Below are 21,283 nucleotides of genomic sequence, written 5' to 3'. Positions count from 1 at the left end.
GAACTCAAAGTAAATTGCTCTGGGTAGGTAGACACGTAGTAGGTAGGTAGACCTATATTCGTTTGAACATCCCACTTCTTATGCATTTTTCATGGTAAGCCATGGTCATACCTATTAGCAGCCACGCTTTTTAATCACATCAAGAAACATCCGCATCAAATTTCGATTAATCTAATACAGAAACATTCTCCGAGCGGTCGGTCGATGTGAAGGATGCCGTCGCAACCGATTACATCGCCTCAGCTCGAGCGGCTTTCGTATAGGTACATGACTGCATACCTAACCAAGGTTCGCATCGCCATGCGCGTATCACCATCGAATAATCGACTCCAAAACGCTCAGCTGAAAGCTCGCGTCGAGATTCTCGTATAATAGTTCTTGGCCTCAACTTATACGGCGTACCGAATGGCGCTTCTGAGTTTATCATCAAAAAGTCAAGGCATAATCGCACCAATCTTCCAATCTACATACCTGCCCTTATGAGAATGACGTTAGGCTGTTTACGTACGAATGGTTGTATTCGGAGCCGCAACGTTCCATCCCTCGACGAGCGTAGTAGTTGAAATTAGAGTGTAATATAGCAAACAGGTTGTCAGATACATCTGGGTGACTGAAACTTCCTCCAAGTAGATTAGGTACCTATGGTCACCGATCATTTAGGGCAGCTAGCCAAGATCCCGGTTGTGCGCCTATAGAAGAGGCGGGATAATCGGGGCGACGGAGATCTGCGATTTCTTGGCTCTCCTCTTCCCCCCCTCTGCTAGGCGGTTGCGCTCAGGGGCAGAGGCCAATTTTGCCGAGGAACCGACGGATCTACAGTGGTGCGTACATAGGCGAGAAACGCTTCGGTGAGACTGTCAAGCATCTCATGATGATGATTGCAACATACCTACTACCCAGTTGCCCAGGGCTATGATTAATCTCATACACACAGACACATCAACACGATGGGCAATTCAGCCTTGGTAAAGCCCAGGGTTGTTGATAGGCTATATTCCAAGGTGTAAGGGAGCTTTACGACCGCTCGTCGTTTGCGGTAGCCAATTATAGGTTGAATAAGGCCGTATACCGAGTATCTGGCTGCTCGTTTACTTTCTCCGCGTTTTCACGGCGAGCCGCCCGTTCTTCAAGATGCGGGCATAAAAACTACCAGCGTTGATATATAAACCCTTAGGTATGCTAGACACGATCATCGAGACAAATGTTACTCTCCTACATAGAGCACTAATCCACCTACTCATCACGAATCTTAGAACTCATCAATACCGTAATATATCCTCAAAACTCTTAATCCCCGAGATCTACCCCATCCCGCCCGCCAAAATGTTCCATAACAGCGTCTGGCTAAGCCTCTTGGCCCTCTCCACCCTCACTAATGCCTCCGTGCTAAACCGGGATCCAACCCCCACAACGACAACGGCTCCGGGGACTAGCTCCACCACATGCGAAAACCCAAACCAAACCACCGGTTATCCGGACTACAACGCCTTCTGCCAGTGTCCGCCGTACACGGCCGATTCCCCCGCGTACGGGAACCCATACCTCGGCCTCGTCCGCTGCGACACTAAGTGCGCCCCCGCCAACCCCACCCAGGTCGCCACGCACCCCGAGAACGGGAGCTTACAGGATTGTATGAATGCCTGTACCGGGTCTTTCGAGAAGGCGAAGAGAGCGGAGGAGGGAGGGTTAGAGGCGAGACAGGGGGATCCGGATTATTGGTTTTGCCACGGGGTTAATTTTATACAAGGCGAGCTATGCGAGTTCATTGGACAGCTTGGTACGAGGGAGTTTGTGGAGGGCGGTTCGGATTGCTTTTATGTTGACGGACTTGATTCTTGAGAGTCGAGTACCCGAGTACCCGAGTTTAACAGGATTTAGTACTGACTATGAAATGGAAATGTTGTAATTACCGCGATATGAAACTTTTCATGAAGAGCAGAACTAGAGAAAAGAAAACCCAAAGAAACTCTTCTCATACAATTACCCTCGTTAAACTCAGGTACCTATTTGTACGCGATAACCACTTCCCACGTCCCATTTCCTTTAACGATCATTGTCAAAAAGGGCGTTAACGCCGGCAGCGTCGTCGGCGGGGTTGTTAGCATCGGCGTTGTTAACATCGGCACTGGTGCCGCTATTGGCATCAGCATTCATAGAGTACCATAGGGTCAAAGGATTAAATAGCACTAGTGCTACTGAGAGAGAGCGGGCTTAGGCGTTTGGTTAGACATATGAGAGAACGCGTAGTGTTCGAATCCAACTTCTCTCGCCTTTAAAGATGCAGCAAGGACTTTCATTCGCTCACCTCGTCCCCAAGCGTGGATGTTCGTCAAAACATCTTGTAAGCGACGAACCCCCTCAATATCTATAATCGTATACGCCCCAACGCTGTCCATAATATACCAAGGAGCTGACATCTTATTATCAAACCACATAATCCAAAGTTCTGCTAACAAACTACCTAGGTACTCATCGATAGCGCGAAGACGACATTTTGCTCAAGCGGGAACACATCTCGGGAAACGGTAAGGCCACCGCACAGGAGGTAAGAAGCTGATCTTCGGCAGCTGCGCTGTTTCCAGAAGCCGACTTGAACTCGGTAAAGAGGTGGGCGAAGACAGTTCCCTCGGCGGTGATTTGACAAGTTTTGTACACATCGTACGCCGTATTAAAATCACCGGTTACTTCTGTGGCCCAATCTCTGGTATAGGTACCCTACTACTAAGTCAGGCCTAGTAGCCTGAGGTACACTGGATACGGAAACAAGTTCAGACGCAGATTAACATCTGCTTTACTACGCCCAGTTTCAAAGGAGTGTCTGTAAAGGCGGTTGTTATTGGACAAGCCGTTATGGGTTAAATTTTCGCCGTAGGCGACCCGGTAGAGAAAGTTGTACGTTAGGCAGAAGAGGAAAAGGAGTATATACCTAAATAAGTCTTTAACTTGGTTTTAGACGTGATCTCGTTTTTATCAAGGACCTCGTTGAACTAGGTAGGTAATCTCCCTCGCGGCGACCTTGCTTTCTAGGAGCCACGGCACTGAAGACTTTATGGGAGGAGGGATTGATTTAACTAGTCGCTTTGAGAGACAAGATAGGTAGACTGTGGACGGGTTTCAGTGACCGTCTAATGCTCCAAAGTTAGGAGTTACTAGGTATATTCCTAGTGGCACTTGAAATCATGTGTACCTGACTTTGACAGTCGGCTCTTACATTTTCGGATTAACCACAGCTCCCTAATCGTATGAACACTTTAACTTATACCTCGATAGGTAAGTATGCTCGCCATTTAAACTTACCTACGAGAACACATCCACTACGATATAATATTATGGATGAAATGCCGACTCCAAATATATTACAGGATTCAGAGAATATTCCCATCATAAATTAAAAAGGCAATATCACTCTATCGCTTGATAAGGTTATGTGTAGCCACGATGGCCGGGGCATCCCCGTGTGGCCCCTAATATCGAATAACTAAAGGTAAATTTAAAGGGAAAGTGATTCACTCGCAAGCTTATAGGAGGTAAGGATAATACTTCCAAGCCTAGGAATCTGCCTGTGACCACCTAAGCAAGATGATTACCTAAACACTAGACATAAGTTAAGAGCCCTTCCGGGGTAAGAAAGTCGTTGTCGAAGGAATCGGCAACGCGACAGCGACAGCTCTTTTTACTTGTAGAAAAAGGTTGCTAAAGTGTACTAGGGCTACTGACGAAGCAATCTACCTAGCCTGCGGTATCCCCATGGACACGGAATATTCATGGCCTACGATAATTTATGCCATTGAAATATTTCCTTGACGATAATATGCCATGGCTAATGGTTAGAGGGTTCGAAGACTTTGCTGGAGACTATGAAGTATTGCTGGGTGCCGACACGACAGTTGAAGTGGACGTCGTGATATTTTGCACAGGATACGAAGCTGACCACAGCATCCTCCCTGAGCTGGAAATGGATGATTATAGCGTGCTGCTGATTAGGAGGGTAGCAGACGAATCTCGTGATAGCACGGCGGATCAGAAAGAGGTCGAAGAGGACGTATCGGAAAAGCTAGACACAGATGGCCCGTTTATTCCAGATGATCCGTGCTGGGTATCGTCCGTAGTTTTCCTATGCTTTCCTGAACGAGATGGATGTGTAGATTGACGCGTACCATGATTGGTAGTGAGGTGAATGAGTGAAGAGCCATTCGATGATTTCTGGTTACGCCCTTCCTCCACGATGCGGCAGGTACTGATGTGCACGATAACACAGACTACATGTTCACCGGCCGCGGCTGGGCACTGTGGTGGAACGACCGCGAGCTGTGGAATCGGCTAGCTAAAGGTCCGATGAATGGTCATTCCTGGAAGCCGTTCGAGACCAATTCCGAGGCCGTGCCTGGATGTGGAAGGAAGACCTGTCCTGATGCCAGAAAGGCAGTGCGAGAAGCGGTGTGTTTTGTTTTCCCGTCTGGCACGATTTTAGGGCTGACTAGGTACCTAGTAGGTACCATATTTAGTAACGACGTATGAGTCTGAAACTTACGAAGAAAATAAACTCGAAGTGCAATTGAAACATTAGGAGAGACGAGGGAAGCTTTTTTAATTAGGTAGAAACGACAAGGTTATAGATCATTATACGGAGTTAACAAAACGAACGTGAATGGATGTTTAGACATTAGGTACCTAGGCAGGTAATATTTGTAAATAAATACGTACCTTACATGGAGTATAGAAATGCGATGGACATGCCGATATCATCATGGCCACGGCATTATAATATATAAGTTTTATGACTTCGGACTATGAGACATTGGGACTGCCTTGGAAATATCTTGCACCGCTTTACCTCTTCCTTTACCGGTTGGAAAGAAATGCAGTTGGTAATTGGTCAATTGATGAATCCTTCGATCTTGTTGAAAAAAAGGTATTGTCTTGGCAGGCAACATTTCGACTTAATGTCTTACATCCATGTCCCTTGTCGTGTACATATTAAAGTAGGTAAGTACATATCCTTGTATCCGCGTATCCGTTGCATCGATGTTTTTAACGTTGGAACTACCTTGATACCTATGGAAAAACTATGGAATTCGGGATTATCTAATCCCCATGGGTCTTTCACTATCCTGAAAACGTCTCTGCGCCTTTTTAAAACAAATCGTTCGATTAATAGAGGCTTGATAGCCTGAGAAATTGATTAGTTTCTTCGATAGTGTCAATTTCATAACCCGAGATTTTCCAGATGACGAGGCGTTAAAACTGCATGTCAGACCGCTAGCTTAGTGGACGGCACCAATTCACTCCAATTCTTTTTTTATGATGACGACATGGTGGATATCGTGGCTGCGAAGCCTCGCAGTCGTTTCAATCGCTTCACAAGCTGCCGAGCATCCCGTAATGCACCGCTAACATTGTCAAATCACCTAATTTGGAATATCGTGCATGGACGAAGTACGTACTTCCCTTACACGAGTCGAGTCGAATTAAGGTTAAATATATTAAGAGTTGAAGAAACGCGACACTGGATTATGAAGAATAGTGAATCGGTTTCGCGCATGATAAGGCTAAACCCATTCTTGCTTTACCATCTGGCACAGTGGCACCTGGCTTTAGATCGCTACAATCTCGTGTGCAGCTCGTCATCCCGGTAAGTCGGGGAACACACGGCATTTCAAGATAGCTAAATCAGCTAAATCAACCTTATTAAGGACCCTAGCGAGCTTAGCCAACCAGGTAGCCCGGGTTAGCTAGACCAGCCTGAACCGGCGAATCTAGATACATATTTGGTTAGTCGCTTCAGATAAATGCCGTAGCCGGAAGGTATGTACATACTAGTAGTATGTAACTCTAGAATCTGATGTACCTAGTGTAGTGTACTAGGTACGGTCGGATATGTCCATACTTAGGTGATGGGAATTGTGTTTCTCGCCTTTGCTGCCTTACTTCGCCTCGTCGGCTAACTTCTCAAAATTTCCGAACGATTACAAAAACCGTGACATTGATGGAAGAAAGTTCCGGCTCGTCTCTCTACATATGCGGTGTGACACTTAAACTTGCCGCTCCAGCATCGGAAATGCAGCTTCTTCAGAGCTTGTGTATGCATTACACGTACATATTAAATGCATTGAGTGTTCTTTCAGGGATTACCTAGCGATTACCAGAAACAGCCTGGCCACGGCACTGTACTTGGTACGCTACATGCGCTACATGCGCTACATACGGCACTGCATACACGCTATTGCGCCTCTCTTTTCTCTTTCCTCTTTTTTTCTTGCAAGGATTTTATGGATTTTATTAGAACGGACGCCATCTACTGGTTCGCAGCCGTTCGCTTGTGACGTGGGAACTATCTCTGAATCCTCACATGACTTGATTGTTCTGAGAAGTGATTGCTGGCCCCTGCTAACGCCCTGCGAGGACCCGCGAGCGCCTTGCTACGCATGCACTTTTCTTACGAATTCCTGATTTGGAATGGATTCGGCTTGTACGGCGATTGATGGATCGATCATTGAACATCTATGTAAGTACCTCGGTACATAAGAAATAATCGTTTTGGATACCATCGTCTGCGTTGTGAGCGCGTGGGGATGTCACTTGTTTGTATTTGAGACTACTGTATATGCGCATTCGCGATAAACGACGAGTGATTTAAATCCTGACATGGGCAACACTCTTCCCGACCTACCGAACGTTTGGGTTGGCATTTAGGAACGATAAATAGTAGACGGGAACGGCCAGGACGGCTTACCTACGCAGAGCTACACCATATATCTATGGGCGTATCAAAATACAATAAAGTCACGATATCAACATCTATATCGACATTCATATCGATATCCACATCAACATTCATCGACAGGTTCTCCGCTTGAGCATTAGCGGGGAGGTGTCGTCTTATTAGCTCTTTACTTCTTTCGAAGCTGCCAAGCTACCAAGCTACCGGCTTATGTCAACGGCACCAGCAGGGGTCTAGACGAAAGCAATACATCATAGGAAAATCATCTGCAGTCTTTGTTATCTTATTAGTCGCATACCGTCATCTGCGATTTTAGAACCACCTCTAGCCCTGGAAGTTCGACCCGTTCGATCCAACCTCCATCAATATCACATCAACTTGTCGAAAAGGTAACGCAGACCTCATCCGAGTCATCAGTCATCAGTCATCCTGCCCTCCTTGCCCTGCCCTTTTCGCCTGCCTGCCTTCCCCGTCCTCCTGCCCCCTCACCGACTTACAAGAAGAGAGAAGCCTAGCGAATAGTGTCGCGGTTATACCCCAAATAATCGCTCAGGACCCAGCCGACCGCATCGTACAGATCATACTACCATACTTACCTCCCTTGACCGCACCAGGTCCACCCAATTCACCCGTACGACTTTAGTCTTATTTTTTCTGTGTTGCTGTGTCGCCGAAAACGTTTTCTCATTGTTGCGTTCCAACCTTACCTAGCATTGCACTATCTGCACTATTAGACTATGCGCATGTACGCTAATCATTTCATCGTACCTTTCTGACATTTTCAAGTACACATACACCTACCTACATATATTAACATACTTACCATATACTTGCACATACCTACCTAGTACTCACATACTTTATTATAGGCGGGTCCGCAACCGCAACAGCAACCGCAACGGGCGTACTAGCTTCTGTCATCCCGGAACCTTGAGCCTTTCCGACCAGGTGTTTCCTACCACACGGCTATTCAGCAGCGGCGGTACTCGTTACATAGAATTGGACCTTCCCCCAGTTGTCCCCTGGTTGTCATTGATGACTTGGTTATGATTCACCTTGTCGTAGGTACTTTGCCCTGCTGCTCTCCGCTTTCCTTCCTTGCTCTTTTCTTTTTTTACTCCCTTTCACCTACCTAAGCACATACATGTACGCACATACTCGCATACTCGCATACGCACTTCTCTTTTCGGTAAAAAGAGAAACCCTTTATACTTTTTTCTCTTTTCTCTCGTGGTCTGCTATTCCTAGTTGGCGTTTCTACCTATGATGCCTATCACCACACACCTCTGCCACCGCACCAGCTCCCGTTTAGCATAGGGCGCCGCGCATGACTTGGTGTCGTGCCATCCCATCTGTTCGCTTGGTCGTCGGTCATACCTACATCTCGTAGTCCTCGCCGGCTCGCATGTGAGCATGTGCTTCTTGGACGGACGCAGACATATCCCCATAAGAAGCACATAGCACATAACCACATATTCATCCGATCCGGCTGGCGGACGACGACGACGAGAAAGCTCGCTTGCTCGTTTTGCGCATTCTCATTAGCCGAGTATCTCTTAATTATTTATCCCTAACAGTACCATCATGACAGAAGCAATCGGTCGAGATCGTCACCGCCCGGAACACCACCACGCATATCCCGTAGCCGGCAACGTTTATTACAGACCCAGGTCAACAGAACGGAGGCACCGCGCAACTCCGAGTCTCCCTACTCCGCATATTCGGCCTCGTCCGAGGAGACCTCAGTCTATCCACATCGTGTCCTATCCCGCCGGGTACACGCCGCCTGACCTGAGGCCAGCCGCGCTAGCCAAGTCTAAGTCGTCTAGGTTCAGGAAGGAGAAGAACAGCAGGGAAGAAGCGAAGAAGGATAGGAAAGAAAAGAAAGAAGACGGGTCTGTACATAGGAGCTCACCGCGGCGAGTAATCGAAAAGGTGTTGGGACCGCTGAAGTTTCACCTCGCCCAATACGTAGCCGTAGATAATCCTACGCCCCCAAACGTCGCTAGCGCCACCGGCGATTTGATTCCGAGACCGAGACCGAATACGATAGGCGCCCCGCGTCCACGGCCTCATTCCATGCTCGCAATTCCCCCTTCAGCCACGTCTTCAATGCTCGGCACAGCCAGCATGACAGGCTCAACAACCCAATCACCAATTGTGGCCACTGCTGCGCACAGTTCCCACAGGAATAGTATTATGTCGGTTCGCTCAGCTAAGAGCATAATGAGCTCTTCGGTGACGGAAATACCAAAACCAGTTGCGAGCGGGAGCGGGGTCTCTTGTTCAATCATACTAGCAGAACCGAACGTATTTCTTACGGGCTTCGAGCACGACGGGCACCCGCGAAACGATGCGGCCAATTCAACGGCATTACTGAGGGGCAAGTTGCAGCTGAACGTGTCTAAGAACGTGAAGATCAAGTCCGTCACCCTCAAACTCCACGGCAGAGCCAGGACGGAATGGCCGGAAGGCATACCCCCCATTAAAGTCGAGCAATTCGAGGAGGAATCCTTAAGGACACAGGTCTTGACGTTCTTCCACGCCGCGCACGAGACATGGGAGACCGAATTCGGAAACCAGTGTGCCTATTCGTTACGAAGCAGCGCCGATTGCCCCGCATCTCGAAGACCTACATCCCCCTCACAATCGACGGTGTCTTTGGCCTTGAGGAATAAGCCTACCGGACACTTAACGGCCCGCGATTATAAGCGGCTGTCGCTACAGTCGGTACAGTCACGCAGCTTCGGTAAAGGAGACACGCCCAATCCGAATATCGTACAGCCGAAGACGTACAAAATTTTCTACCCAGGCACCTACGAGTATTCGTTCGAGTTGCCCATCGACCATCACCAGCTCGAAACAACCAAGCTCCAATTCGGATCGGTCAAATGGGAGCTCGAGACTATAGTAGAGAGAGCAGGCGCCTTCAAGCCTAACCTCCATGGGACAAAAGAAGTCTGCATTGTCAGGGTCCCCGATCAGCTATCCCTCGAAATGACGGAGCCGATCTCCATCAGCCGGCAGTGGGAGGATCAGCTCCACTACGATATAATGATATCGGGGAAATCCTTCCCCATCGGCACAAAAATACCTATAGCGTTCAAATTGACACCGCTAGCCAAAGTGCAGGTTCATAAATTGAAGGTGTTCGTCACCGAGTCAATCGAGTATTGGACTAACGACAGACGAGTTACCCGAAAAGATCCGGGGAGAAAGATATTGTTGCTGGAGAAATCTGCGGGGAAGCCTCTCGACAAGCAGTTCGAGGCGTCGGATATAAGTTTTCTGAGCGGTGGCGAACTGACTCCGGATCAGAGGCGCGAAGCGCGGATTGCGGCGCAACGACGACGAAGCGCAGAGGCGTCGAGGGCTCATACCTCACCTCAGCCGTTGCCCGACCCCGCGGAGAATCTGTTGGGTGATCTGGATCTAGGGCTCGAGGCGTATTGGGGATCGACAGAAATCGAAATGAATGTCCAGATTCCGACCTGCGATCAGATGGCCAAGGACAAAACTCTAAGGCTTCATCCGGATTGCAGTTGGAAGAATGTTAACGTATATCACTGGATAAAGGTATGTTGGTTTATCCGCGTATTTCCCCGAATGCAGTACGCGTATCGGAAACTTCTTACTAACCGGTGCTGCACAGATCGTCATGCGCATTTCCCGCCTCGATCCCGACGATCCAGCAGGTAAGCGGCGTCGACACTTCGAGATCAGCATCGATTCGCCCTTTACCGTCCTCAACTGCCGCGCGACGCAGGCCAACACCGCCCTTCCAGAGTACTCGGGTGCCGAACGCCCTATATATCACCAGCAGTCAAGTTGCGGATGTCCCGACGCCGCGATACTCGCCACTAATCCGAGTCCCGCATCGAGTACCGGCACGATACCCTCTGTTGATCCTCACGTTAGCGTTTCCAGCGTCGGATCTCAGGGCATTGCATTACCGCCAGCCGCACACATACAGCAGCACCCGGCTGGTGGCTCGCAACCCCTACAGAGACAGTCTCAGCCCCCGATAGCGCCGAGGCCCATGCACCTTCTCAGGCATCCTAGTTTCAATCCCCCGGCATTCGATGATGACGACCCGCCACCCCCAATGCCCACGCCTCCGCCGCAGTACGATCTTGTTGTCGGAACGCCCAGCGTAGATGGTCTCGCCGACTACTTTGCACGGCTAGCAAACTACGACGGTGACTCGGATAGCGCGGATGAAGACGGCACGCCTAGCAGACTCACGGAGCGAAGCGGTCGGGTCAATGTACCACATCCAAGAACGCCAGGGGGTAGGTTAGTCCCGAGCAGGAGTCTAGAAATACAACGTCCCCCCGTGCCCGCGGCACTAGGTATAGCCGGCGATTTATCAACGCGTAGGGGTTAATATCATGGTTTACGTTACCTTGGATGAATGAGTATTATCACAGTTTTGTAAGGAAAGGAAAGATGGCTTATGGCTAATGGAAGAACTTGGGTTTTCCGAACCAGATTTACAATTATCATCATCATCGGTATGGGAGTATTGGATTGATACCCAAGCACGGCATATTGCGAAAAGTTGCATCCAGGATTCTCATTAGAGGCTGGCTTGGAAGGGCGGGAGGCATACATATTTCCCAGTGGTTATGACATGAGTTGCATTAATAAATATAAATACATTGTGCTGGGAATATGTTAAAATGACTTGTTGATGTGATGATTGATTTACACGATATGGTGCTTTTCCCCATTGATATACTTAGGTATGTATTTCCTTAATTTTTGGATAGTCATCTTAATGACGGTGGCCCGGGAAAAACGACGCGCTTCGGAAGATAATGTGGGATCGGTTAGCGAATTTACAACGGGAGTCGTTAAATTATGGTTGCCGGCACGGTTCGCAATAATTATTAAACTTCAAGTACCCCAAAATCCGAAAGGTTATCGTATGGAAATAAAAGCTTAAAAGCCTATGTCCGACGTCGTTTACCTTCATTCTTTACATTTTATTATTAATTAATCGAAGGGGTTCGTAACTTAGGTCGGCTCCGTGTACAGAGTAACTGTGATTCAAATCGAAACGGAAACCTGATCTGTTACTTACCTAGGTAACATTCCGGCCTCCGCCATACGATAACATAAGGTCATTGCTAAGGTCATTGCGAATTTTGAGTCATGAAACATATGAAGATTATAAATGAAGCTTACAAATCTTCGGCGCTACGACTATTGCGCAATCCCACAAATTCCGCACTACCCCCATGACTTTTTACTAGCCAGTTCCCACCCAGGACTATTTCCACTTTGGTTGCACTCCAAGTTACCAATCGCCGGTTTCGAAACGCTTTCCGGTCAAGCTCATGTTACAAATTGAACTAACCTAGAAGGTTCTCTTAGCCCCTTACATCGTAGGGGAATCTTCCATAAAAGATGGCGGCGCGGCCTACCAGTTTATCATGTCGAACAGTTTAAACCACATCATTAACACCACGACACAACCAACGTTATCCCCTATCCCCGACGTGAACCTAGAAGACTTTTATAGAAAATGGCCCAATCATCACGCCTCTTCCAGCCGCTAAAAATTGGCAATGCCACCCTTCAACACCGCGTAGTAATGGCGCCCCTAACCCGGTTCCGGGCCGACGCAAACCACGTGCCACTTCCCTTCGTCAAGGACTACTACCAGCAGCGCGGCTCCACTCCAGGAACCATGCTCATTACCGAAGCCACATTCATCGCCAAAGAAGCTGGCGGATACCCCAGCGTCCCGGGTATCTGGTCGAAGGATCAAATTGCGGCGTGGAAGGAAATCACGGATGCCGTACACGCCAAGGGCTCGTTCATCTTCGTACAACTGTGGGCGCTGGGTCGCGTGGCGAAACCGGCTGTTGCCGAGGCGGAGGGATTTGCGGTTAGGGGCGCGAGCCCTATCCCCGAGGCCGAGGGCGGAACTGTGCCGGCTGAGCTGAGCGTGGATGAGATCAAGTCATTCGTGGCTAACTACGCGCAAGCGGCACGTAATGCCGTCGAGGCCGGCTTTGATGGTGTTGAGATCCACGGCGCGAATGGGTATCTCGTTGACCAGTTTCTCCAGGATACTTCCAACCAGCGCCAGGACCAATACGGTGGTAGCATTGAGAACCGCGCTCGCTTTGCGCTGGAGGTTACTAGCGCCATCGTGGAGGCTGTGGGCGCGGATAAGGTCGGCATTCGGCTATCCCCTTGGTCCAAGTTTCAGGGCATGGGTATGAAGGACCCGATCCCCCAGTTTACTTACGTGATCAACGGTTTGAAGAAGCTGAAGCTGGCCTATCTTCATGTCGTCCAATCATACGTGGAACAAAGCGATGCGGATATCGAGTCGAGCAAGCAGATCACCTTCGCGCTCGACGCCTGGGAAAATACCTCCCCTGTCCTGATCGCGGGCGGGTTCAGAGCTGAGTCAGGGAAGAGGGTCGTCGATAACATATTTAAGGATAGGGATGTCGCGGTCGTGTTCGGTCGATACTTCATCTCAACGCCGGACCTGCCGTTCCGGTTGCAGAAGGGTTTGCCCCTAACGCCGTATGATCGGGATACATTCTATAGCCCTGGCGCGACGGCGGGATATATAGATTATGCTTTTAGCGATGAGTTTGTCAAGGCTGCAGCTTAGACGGGGGTGGAATGTTGCTTATTTGACTGATGCTTGTATTGACTAGCGATGATACTATGACAAGATCTGATATCGAGCTGTTTAGAGGATTGGGTTGAGACAAACACAGGTTACGAGTTTTATATTGTATTGATACTCAGGAAGTGTGAAGCAGCGGTTTGTTAATAGTACATCTTATACCTGACAGGATTATCAGTATCCGCCAACCTGCCAATTGAATTAATGTATACAGTATAGTACAGTACAATAACGTACAGTATTATGGGTGGTGCCTTAAATCTTACAGGGGGTCATGGCGCTATAGGGCGCTGTAAGCCCTGTATTTTATAGGGGTTATAGCGTATAGCCTTTATACAAGGTACCTACTTATCTCCTAATAAGGCTCAGCGTATGCCACGTGACACCCCCCGTCCTGAACCACCACGCGAATATCTACCTACTGCGCATTTAACTGTATCGAGTTAATCGATTGAATCAGATCAGTTAATTGATTTAATTCGTTTCGAAAAGGTTTAAATATTAATAATAACCTTGGAACTTTTAAAGGCTTTAGCGCTAGCTTTAAGGCTCTTTACATTTATAAATGCCTAACAAGCCACTTATAAGGCTAATGCGCTGTTGAAATAGACGCAGGTTATGAGAGTAATATTCGTTAGATTAGAAGGAAGAACTCCTTACGGTAAGTAGTGGTACGTAGATAATACATATATGCCATAGGTATGGGGCGTAAGTCTCCAGCCACCTGATTTCAGCCACCCGATATTCCAACATGCGCTATAAAGCCTAACGTTACAGGGCTTCCAGCGCTCTGTAGCGCCATGACCCCCTGTAAGATTTAAGGCACCATGTGGAATACCCATAATACTGTACGTTATTATACTGTACTATACTGTATACATTAATTCAATTGGCAGGTTGGCGGATTCGACCACTCTAAAAGGGCGTATTAAAAACATTTTACTATAGGTAAATCCTAGACAGCTGGCAGAAAAGTGGATCACACCTGTGGGCTAACTCTTAGCATGAGCGGTCGCAGCTGCCGACTAAGTAATGCTCAGCAGCCAGTAGCTGCTCCACGGCTGCAGCTCGCCTCACTGACAGCTGCCGACAATCTACCTATGGTAAAATGTTTTGCATGCGCCTTCTCTACATGGATGTGTTTTAATAACACAGAAGGATGTAATAAGTAAGAAAATCAAATATTCTTTCACCGAAATTTCATGAACTAGTGTATAGTTCTACGATTCGTATATCCCGTGTTGTGTTATAACCTGCTTAACCGGCTCCCCCTTAACTAACTTACTTCCTACCTTAAGTCATTATGGCTTATAATATCGCTCAACGATGGGATAACTACCTCTTGCAGAGGCCTTTCCCGAAATCTGGATCACCTCTCCTTTCTTTAAAAGACGATATTAATAAAAATATCACACTTGAAGGGTATGAAATACCCCCCCTAAACGAACAACGGAGCAAGCGAAGACTTAGCTCAACATTTAGAGGCGATTCCCCCCCCAGGAAAAGGCCGGAAACTTACGCTACTTGTTGTATTATTCACTGCCCTCACTGCCATTTCTACCAAATAGAAGAGGCTCATACGACAGATAGGAGGCTTAGAGTATACCCCCCGCTCCCCGTCAAATACGTGACGATACTAATCAGAAGGTTATATAGGCTACGTCCTGTCCAGAGGCATCTTCGTTCCGACGCTCGACCGGTTCAGCCAACGCCGTTGAGCCTCCCCCGCCTCCGAATCCAAGCTCGGATCCAAAATCGAGTCCCCTAAACAACTGGGTGTCAGATCTTCGACCAGATCCGCCAGCTCGAAGTATAAACTACCCTAAAGATCTGAACGAACTTCACTACGAATCAGGTTCCGAAAGCTTCGACGATATGTCTGATACACCTAAGATGTCTAGTCGATCTAACTCTGGGCTTCCGAGGTACGGCTCTGCTACATATCGAGACTCATTAAAAAGAAACGACATCCTTTTCAGGTTCGAAACAACTCCTCCAGTCAACGCGTTGAACGAACAGATTTATAAACGCAATACGTACGCTAATGATTCGCTATTTCGGTACCATGCGGAACTATTACAATCAATCTGCGAAAAGCACGTACACTCGAATGAAACGAAGTGGGAGACTTATTTATATTCATGTTTCCCTCTTATACCCAACACGTTCTTCGCCTTTTACTTAAATGGGTATAACAAACCTATGGATAACGTCAACTACTCTGGGCACTCTGCTAAAGTCGGGCGCCACAAGTCAGGCTTTGGAAGTGTCAATTCGCACTTGACCTTGTTCCCACACGCAGAGCAACTCAGGTCTACAAGGCCGGACTTGGTAGCAGGGTACTGTACGGAATGGATCGACAATGCTTTATGCGAAGATAACGAGCTCGCCGTTAAGCTACAATCAGCCTGTCAAATCACCTCAGAAGGGACCATCTTTCCTTACCTTTTTCTCGAGATCAAGGCGAATGATGTAGGCGATGCGGCTGAAGATCAGCTTGCTACTTGCTGTGCGGCTAGCCTCGCCGTTACTAAAGACCTATTCCCGATCGAGGATAACATCGTCTATTCGCTAGCGATAGGTCGGACTACGGCACAGCTCAGGCCTATGTGGATTGATACTAAGCTCCCCAGGCCTCGATATATCTTGGGCCGTAGCATCTTCTTTTTACTAACCCGGGGCGAGGATATTCGTTTACTGCAAGATACTGTGATGAACATTCACCAGTGGGGTCTGGGCCGGCGATTGAATGCGGTGACGGAGCATGTGAAGGCCGCGTTGGAGGCTGGAATCGAAAACTACGCATTTTATAAGTTGATTGACCTAGAATAACTTGGTTTCCTCGGCGCTAGCGGCTGCTTCAGGTGCGGCTTTAGACGTAACGGCGGCACGTCTTAGGAGCACCGGCGCTGGCGATGACTTGTAACTTGTAAGGAACGATGGAAGTGGATATCTCGGCGAGCTTAAAGTGTAATTTGAGTTGAATGCTACAACGTGTTTGTCGCTTGGGATGCTATGAGTTCATTTATTGTCATGTTTCTTATGTAGGTTTTAAGATAATTACTTAAGGTTTAGTAAACTAAGATATATTAGGTACATACTAGGCACCTACCAAAAGATATTATGTATTACATGACAGCGTTACTTATAATGTACATAGCCATGATAAGGTAAGTACATAGCTCATGTCCGGGGACGTTATTTAGTTAAGACCCCGGTTTAGTAAGCGTGATAAATCTTTGATTTAATTGGATGCATCGATTCATTAGTCTTTCTACCCCGCGTTAACATTCTCGATATTTTATTAGGCGCTAATGCTGACCCGCGCCAATTTGTTTTGATTGATTAAGGGAATTAATGCATTTAAATCTTCGAGGGGCTAAGTAACCTGGCAGCCTGGCAGCTTGGGAAAGGAAATTAGGTCCTTAGTATAATATATATCGTAGCGCATCTTGATTTGAGCGATTTGCCTATAAAAGCTCTTTAAAACGAACTCGGCTTGGTATTTTCATTAGTTTATTTGACAGAAGAAGGATATGTTGAATGTGAAGTCTATTCTTAAGTGATGAAAGATTTAATAGCTTGGTTGTAAAGAAAAGACCGTTCGCATTGCCAAAGTGTTCTTTTAACTTCAGGCTTTTGTCATGCCATGGGACTGAGCCTCAGGTTCAGTAGATCATACTTGCCAATTGAGCCAAACTAAAAGACGAGAATCACAAGTCGGACAACTTGCGATCTTATACAGGTAGCTCGCGTTCTTTGATTGGTTGAAAACCCCATCGATATAGCCCCCGGACTAGTTTAGGTACATCCTGCCACATACAAAATATGTAGTTTCTTGTCAATGTACTGATTCCATTAAACTTACTGCCCATCTTCTAGCTTAAATAACTTTCCTAATGTTCCTTCAATTAAGATGCAAATTGTCAAGCGTACTAGGTATCAATTAGGTAATTCTTAATCGAATGAAAATCGTTACATCAAAATCAACGTATAATTGGTAAAGATATGATTAAAAGAACAAGTATAATTAACTTCGCTACCTAGTACTTTTTAGTTTTATTCTTAACTGTTTTAGCCGAGTCGACGCTGCCCATTCGTGGATGTTGACTAAAATCTTCCAAAATTGCTTGAAGTGATGGATGTTAGACATGATGAAAGACTCAACTTTCATCATAATATAATACCGGTTAACCTGATCTTCATACCTTTCGTCGATTGGGTCTGGGCTTGACCACATGATGTAGATATCTGCGACCTCATCGGTCATGGCCACACTAAAGATAACTTCTCCATAACCGACCATTTTTTCGGTTTGATATAAAGATATCGCTGAACCGCCCATACATTGGTTTGCGGCATGCCATAAGTTACCGCCCATTTGCTTAAACTCCACAATGAGGTAAGGGAACATAATCATAGCCTCGTTACAATAGGTTGCTATCAACTCATCCGTCCTCATATCTATATCATTTGTGAATGAGTAGCTGGGGTATCCGAAGATAATATCAGGCACAGGCCTTACGGCCCCTAACGATGTTGTTATTGTGAACGGTTGGCATCTAGCCTCCCACGTTTCCAAACCAACTTGATCGGCCGACAAAGGATCGAGGTACCTCCCAAGCTGTGTTTTCACCATTTCCTCGTTTTGAAGTATCTGTTCTTTGTGTAAACTATTATATAGTTTGGAACAGTTAAGCAGCAATAGGGCTTCAGAAGGGTTGGTGGTCGAGTTTGTTGGATCATGCACGGGGCTGTTTTGATCGACGATACGTTCGACGATAGTTTGGACCCAGGGCGGGATAAGGGATTTATCGTTCGTCTCACTCCACCAGTTAGGACAGTTCATTAGATGAATACCCTGTGGTTTGAGGATATTCCATCGGTATAAACTATCGCCGGAGATGGATTCGTGGGTTTTCGAGGTTTGAGTCCGGATAGACCCTAGTCCTTTAATAGAAGGCATCGTGAGAAAGTCTTTTGCTGAACCAGATACGGATTCGGAGTCTGCTTCTTCGAATGCGTTTTCGGTAGTAGAAGCAGTTTTGACCCATTGTTCTAAGCGAGGAAAGTGCTCTGGGTGGAAGGTGTAGTCCTCGGGATTAGAGGTATTATCGTCAGAATTAGAGGTAGAGTCTTGAACAGTAGTAGGATGATGCTGTTTCTTACTCCGACGACGCTGTTTGGGCGGAGATCTAAGTTTTCGCCTCTTACTAGATGAAGTCAAGACGCCCGCGCATCCGGAGGTAGATGGCGCAGCTTCGGAGGATCGTTTTAGAGAGAAGATTGGTGATTCTGGATGAGGTTTAGGGGAGCCTCTATGAGCAAGATCTCGAGAAGTCATTGCGAAAGGTGATGAGAGGGGGTTCAATACTATTAGGGGAATCGTATTGGTGCCTTATAACGGTGGTAGGCTCCAATCCTCGGAAAAGAACCTCTCGATAAGTATGTAAGAATAATCGGTACTTGTGCGCTTATAGTAATTGATATGAGGCGTGTGGTATTCAATAGGACTCGATGGACAAGGCAAGCGAAAGTTAACATGTCGTCGAAAAACGTCATAAACAAGAATTTCCAACACTGCAAATAAGCACATTATAAAGAAGTACAAGCTTTTTATATGATTATACATTACTTTTTAAAGTATTTTATCTTAAAGGATTAATATCCTCGTAACGAAATATTTATGTATTATCACATTAACGAAAGTAAATATATTACTATAAAGAAATATATGCATATATAATAAGTTACTTTTAGTTTATAAGTCAAAACCTCTGTATCGGTCTTATTTTTTAATAGTATAAATTACATAAGTGTGGTTCAGGTTTAAGCACGCGATCCCTGATTGGCTGAAACCTTTATCGATAACTCTTCTAACATTAAAACAAAGTAGAACAAGGCTAATCGCTTCTCATTCAAATAACTTCACCTCTCAATCTTCAAACACTTGATAGTTACCCATCGTTTGAAGCCCTCGATCCCGCACTTCTATAAATACCATTTCTGTGTTAGTGCATCCAGTTTGAGCTGAGATATCCTGAACTAGAAACGATTCAGCTTGACATTTATACTTGAGTACTTTTCAGAAGGTGTCATGTGACTCACATGATCCCTTAGCTTTAGAATTTCTCTTAGATGGTATTCCTTCCTGAATATCTCACTTAAACCAAGTTTAGGTTGGATGCAAATAGTTCCCATGGACTCTAACGACATTAATAAACCAACTAAACAAGTTGCATCATAACTGCTTTGAAATGGTGAAGTCATTTAAGTTTAAAATTGAGTGGCAGAGTACATTAATGCGCCGGTATTTTGTATGTGCGGTCTTGTACCTGCGCTAGTGATTAGGGCGTATCGATAGGGTTTCCAGCCAATCAGAGAAGCCACGCCCGGACCTCCTGTTCATATCCATATGGATACCAATACTCTGTATAACCTCAACTATGTACATCCATGGATGTCTCTTAATTATGGGGTTTTTATGAAGTTCATCTTTAAGAAATAAGCCGCATTATCTTCATATTACAAGTAATCCCATTCCAAATCTTTAGATCTCTCGTACCTCTTTTCCCAAACCTGTTATATAAACCGTCACTTTCTAACCTAGCCCATCTTCCAGCGTCGCCCAGTGAGGAACCGGTACCAACTAATGCTCTTATCGCCATTTTGCCTCCCAATCCTCGATCAGACCGACGATGTGCTACATTCAAAACATTTATCAAAAGTGATAACTTTTTATCATCCATATTTCCTGCATTCAGAACTTCTACAACTTCGGGCATCTGATGACGCTAGCGTTCATTAGAATGTTGTTTATTATACTTGCTATGTCAGACATCGGTCTTCCTCCAGGTTGGTAGCTAGAGGTCTATGGGATCGGGATTCGGCCCGTTGAGTCCCCGTGAGGGTCCTGTTGGCCGCTAGTCCTAGGAGCAGGACAGACAAAGAGCTTCACCTGTATGTATACCGTGTTCTCCATAGCGAGAGTGTTAGGAGCTCTTCGCGCAACAACGTCGTTGTTTCCTAGTCTTTTGGTTCCGCCTCGTGAAAGTTGTACTGATCTAGGGACTGATTTACTGACTATTTGACTGACTGTTGAACTGGCCGTTGAGCTGATCGAACGACTGATCCAGGGACTGGATCCAGGACTGACTTACGAACTGATTTACAGATCGATTTACTGACTTCGAACTGATCTAGGGACTGATCTAACTATTGAACTGATCTCGGCACTGACCAGACTAATCTACTGACTGATCTACTGACCGTTGAACTGATCCAGGAACTGATCTGACTAATCCCTGAACTGACTGTTGAACTTATTTGCTGACTAATCTACTAACTATTAAACTAATCGAACAACTAATCCAGGGACTAATTTACCGACTTTTGAACTGACTTTCGAACCGATCAAACAATTGATCCTGTAACTGGACCAGGGACTGATTGACTGACTATTTAACTGCTAATTCAACTGATCGAATATCTGATACAAGGACTGAACTAGGGACCGATTGATAGACTAGTTGATTAGCTGTTGAATTGATCCAGCTCCTGGATTAGGGACTGATTTACTGACTATTGAACTGACTTTTGAACTGATCCAGGGACTGATCTGACTAATCGTTGAAATGACTATTGAACTGATCTAGCTCCTGGATTAGGGACTGATTTACTGACCGTTGAACTGATCCAGGGACTGGATCAGTGACCGATATACAAACTGATCTAGGGACTTTTGAACTGATCTAAGGACTGGATCAAGTTCGAAGAAGCTGTTCATCGCAAGGAAACTTTCCCAGTCCTTCTGGCGGATATTACCTTTTGTTTTTACCTGACTTTCCTTTCCCTTAAAGCCCCCATATATCGCCCCTGTGGGTCCGCTAATGCCTTTCGGAGCG

General features: G+C 46.4%; 7 protein-coding genes across 7 annotated transcripts; 5 read left to right on the top strand and 2 right to left on the bottom strand.

Moving 5' to 3' along the window:
* Positions 1-649: 649 nt before the first annotated feature.
* GGS22DRAFT_174077 (uncharacterized protein) lies at positions 650-2,110 on the top strand. The gene is made up of 2 exons (XM_047963027.1): positions 650-1,174; positions 1,254-2,110. Exon 2 carries the CDS (start codon positions 1,324-1,326, stop codon positions 1,837-1,839), a length of 516 nt encoding a protein of 171 aa, XP_047814568.1. The 5' UTR covers positions 650-1,174; positions 1,254-1,323; the 3' UTR covers positions 1,840-2,110.
* Positions 2,044-2,417, bottom strand: GGS22DRAFT_192868 (uncharacterized protein; the record flags this gene model as incomplete). Its single annotated transcript, XM_047965324.1, has 2 exons — positions 2,044-2,134; positions 2,197-2,417. The coding sequence occupies 2 exons, from the start codon at positions 2,415-2,417 to the stop codon at positions 2,044-2,046; spliced, it is 312 nt and encodes a 103-aa protein (XP_047814567.1).
* Positions 2,418-3,811: 1,394 nt separating this feature from the next.
* On the top strand, positions 3,812-4,328 carry GGS22DRAFT_192867 (uncharacterized protein; the record flags this gene model as incomplete). The annotated part of the gene is made up of 2 exons (XM_047965323.1): positions 3,812-4,101; positions 4,259-4,328. 2 exons carry the CDS (start codon positions 3,812-3,814, stop codon positions 4,326-4,328), a joined length of 360 nt encoding a protein of 119 aa, XP_047814566.1.
* Positions 4,329-8,305: 3,977 nt separating this feature from the next.
* Positions 8,306-11,595, top strand: GGS22DRAFT_197314 (uncharacterized protein; the record flags this gene model as incomplete). The annotated part of the gene is made up of 2 exons (XM_047965966.1): positions 8,306-10,297; positions 10,374-11,595. The coding sequence occupies 2 exons, from the start codon at positions 8,306-8,308 to the stop codon at positions 11,106-11,108; spliced, it is 2,727 nt and encodes a 908-aa protein (XP_047814565.1). The 3' UTR covers positions 11,109-11,595.
* A 339-nt stretch (positions 11,596-11,934) lies between these two features.
* On the top strand, positions 11,935-13,595 carry GGS22DRAFT_174067 (NADH:flavin oxidoreductase/NADH oxidase family protein). Its single transcript, XM_047963026.1, has one exon. The coding sequence runs from the start codon at positions 12,252-12,254 to the stop codon at positions 13,359-13,361; it is 1,110 nt and encodes a 369-aa protein (XP_047814564.1). The 5' UTR covers positions 11,935-12,251; the 3' UTR covers positions 13,362-13,595.
* A 1,739-nt stretch (positions 13,596-15,334) lies between these two features.
* Positions 15,335-16,393, top strand: GGS22DRAFT_174066 (uncharacterized protein; the record flags this gene model as incomplete). The annotated part of the gene is made up of 1 exon (XM_047963025.1): positions 15,335-16,393. A coding segment is annotated over exon 1 (625 nt), but the record flags the coding sequence as incomplete, so codon positions are not given.
* A 1,096-nt stretch (positions 16,394-17,489) lies between these two features.
* On the bottom strand, positions 17,490-18,723 carry GGS22DRAFT_192863 (uncharacterized protein; the record flags this gene model as incomplete). The annotated part of the gene is made up of 2 exons (XM_047965322.1): positions 17,490-17,508; positions 17,588-18,723. 2 exons carry the CDS (start codon positions 18,721-18,723, stop codon positions 17,490-17,492), a joined length of 1,155 nt encoding a protein of 384 aa, XP_047814562.1.
* Between the last annotated feature and the right edge of the window lie 2,560 nt (positions 18,724-21,283).

The sequence above is a fragment of the Annulohypoxylon maeteangense genome (genome assembly GCF_022496945.1).
Source record: "Annulohypoxylon maeteangense strain CBS 123835 unplaced genomic scaffold GGS22scaffold_23, whole genome shotgun sequence".
In the NCBI taxonomy this organism is placed as follows: Eukaryota; Fungi; Ascomycota; class Sordariomycetes; order Xylariales; family Hypoxylaceae; genus Annulohypoxylon; species Annulohypoxylon maeteangense.
Note: the sequence above shows the minus strand (reverse complement) of the source record. Positions and strands in the feature narration are given on the sequence as shown.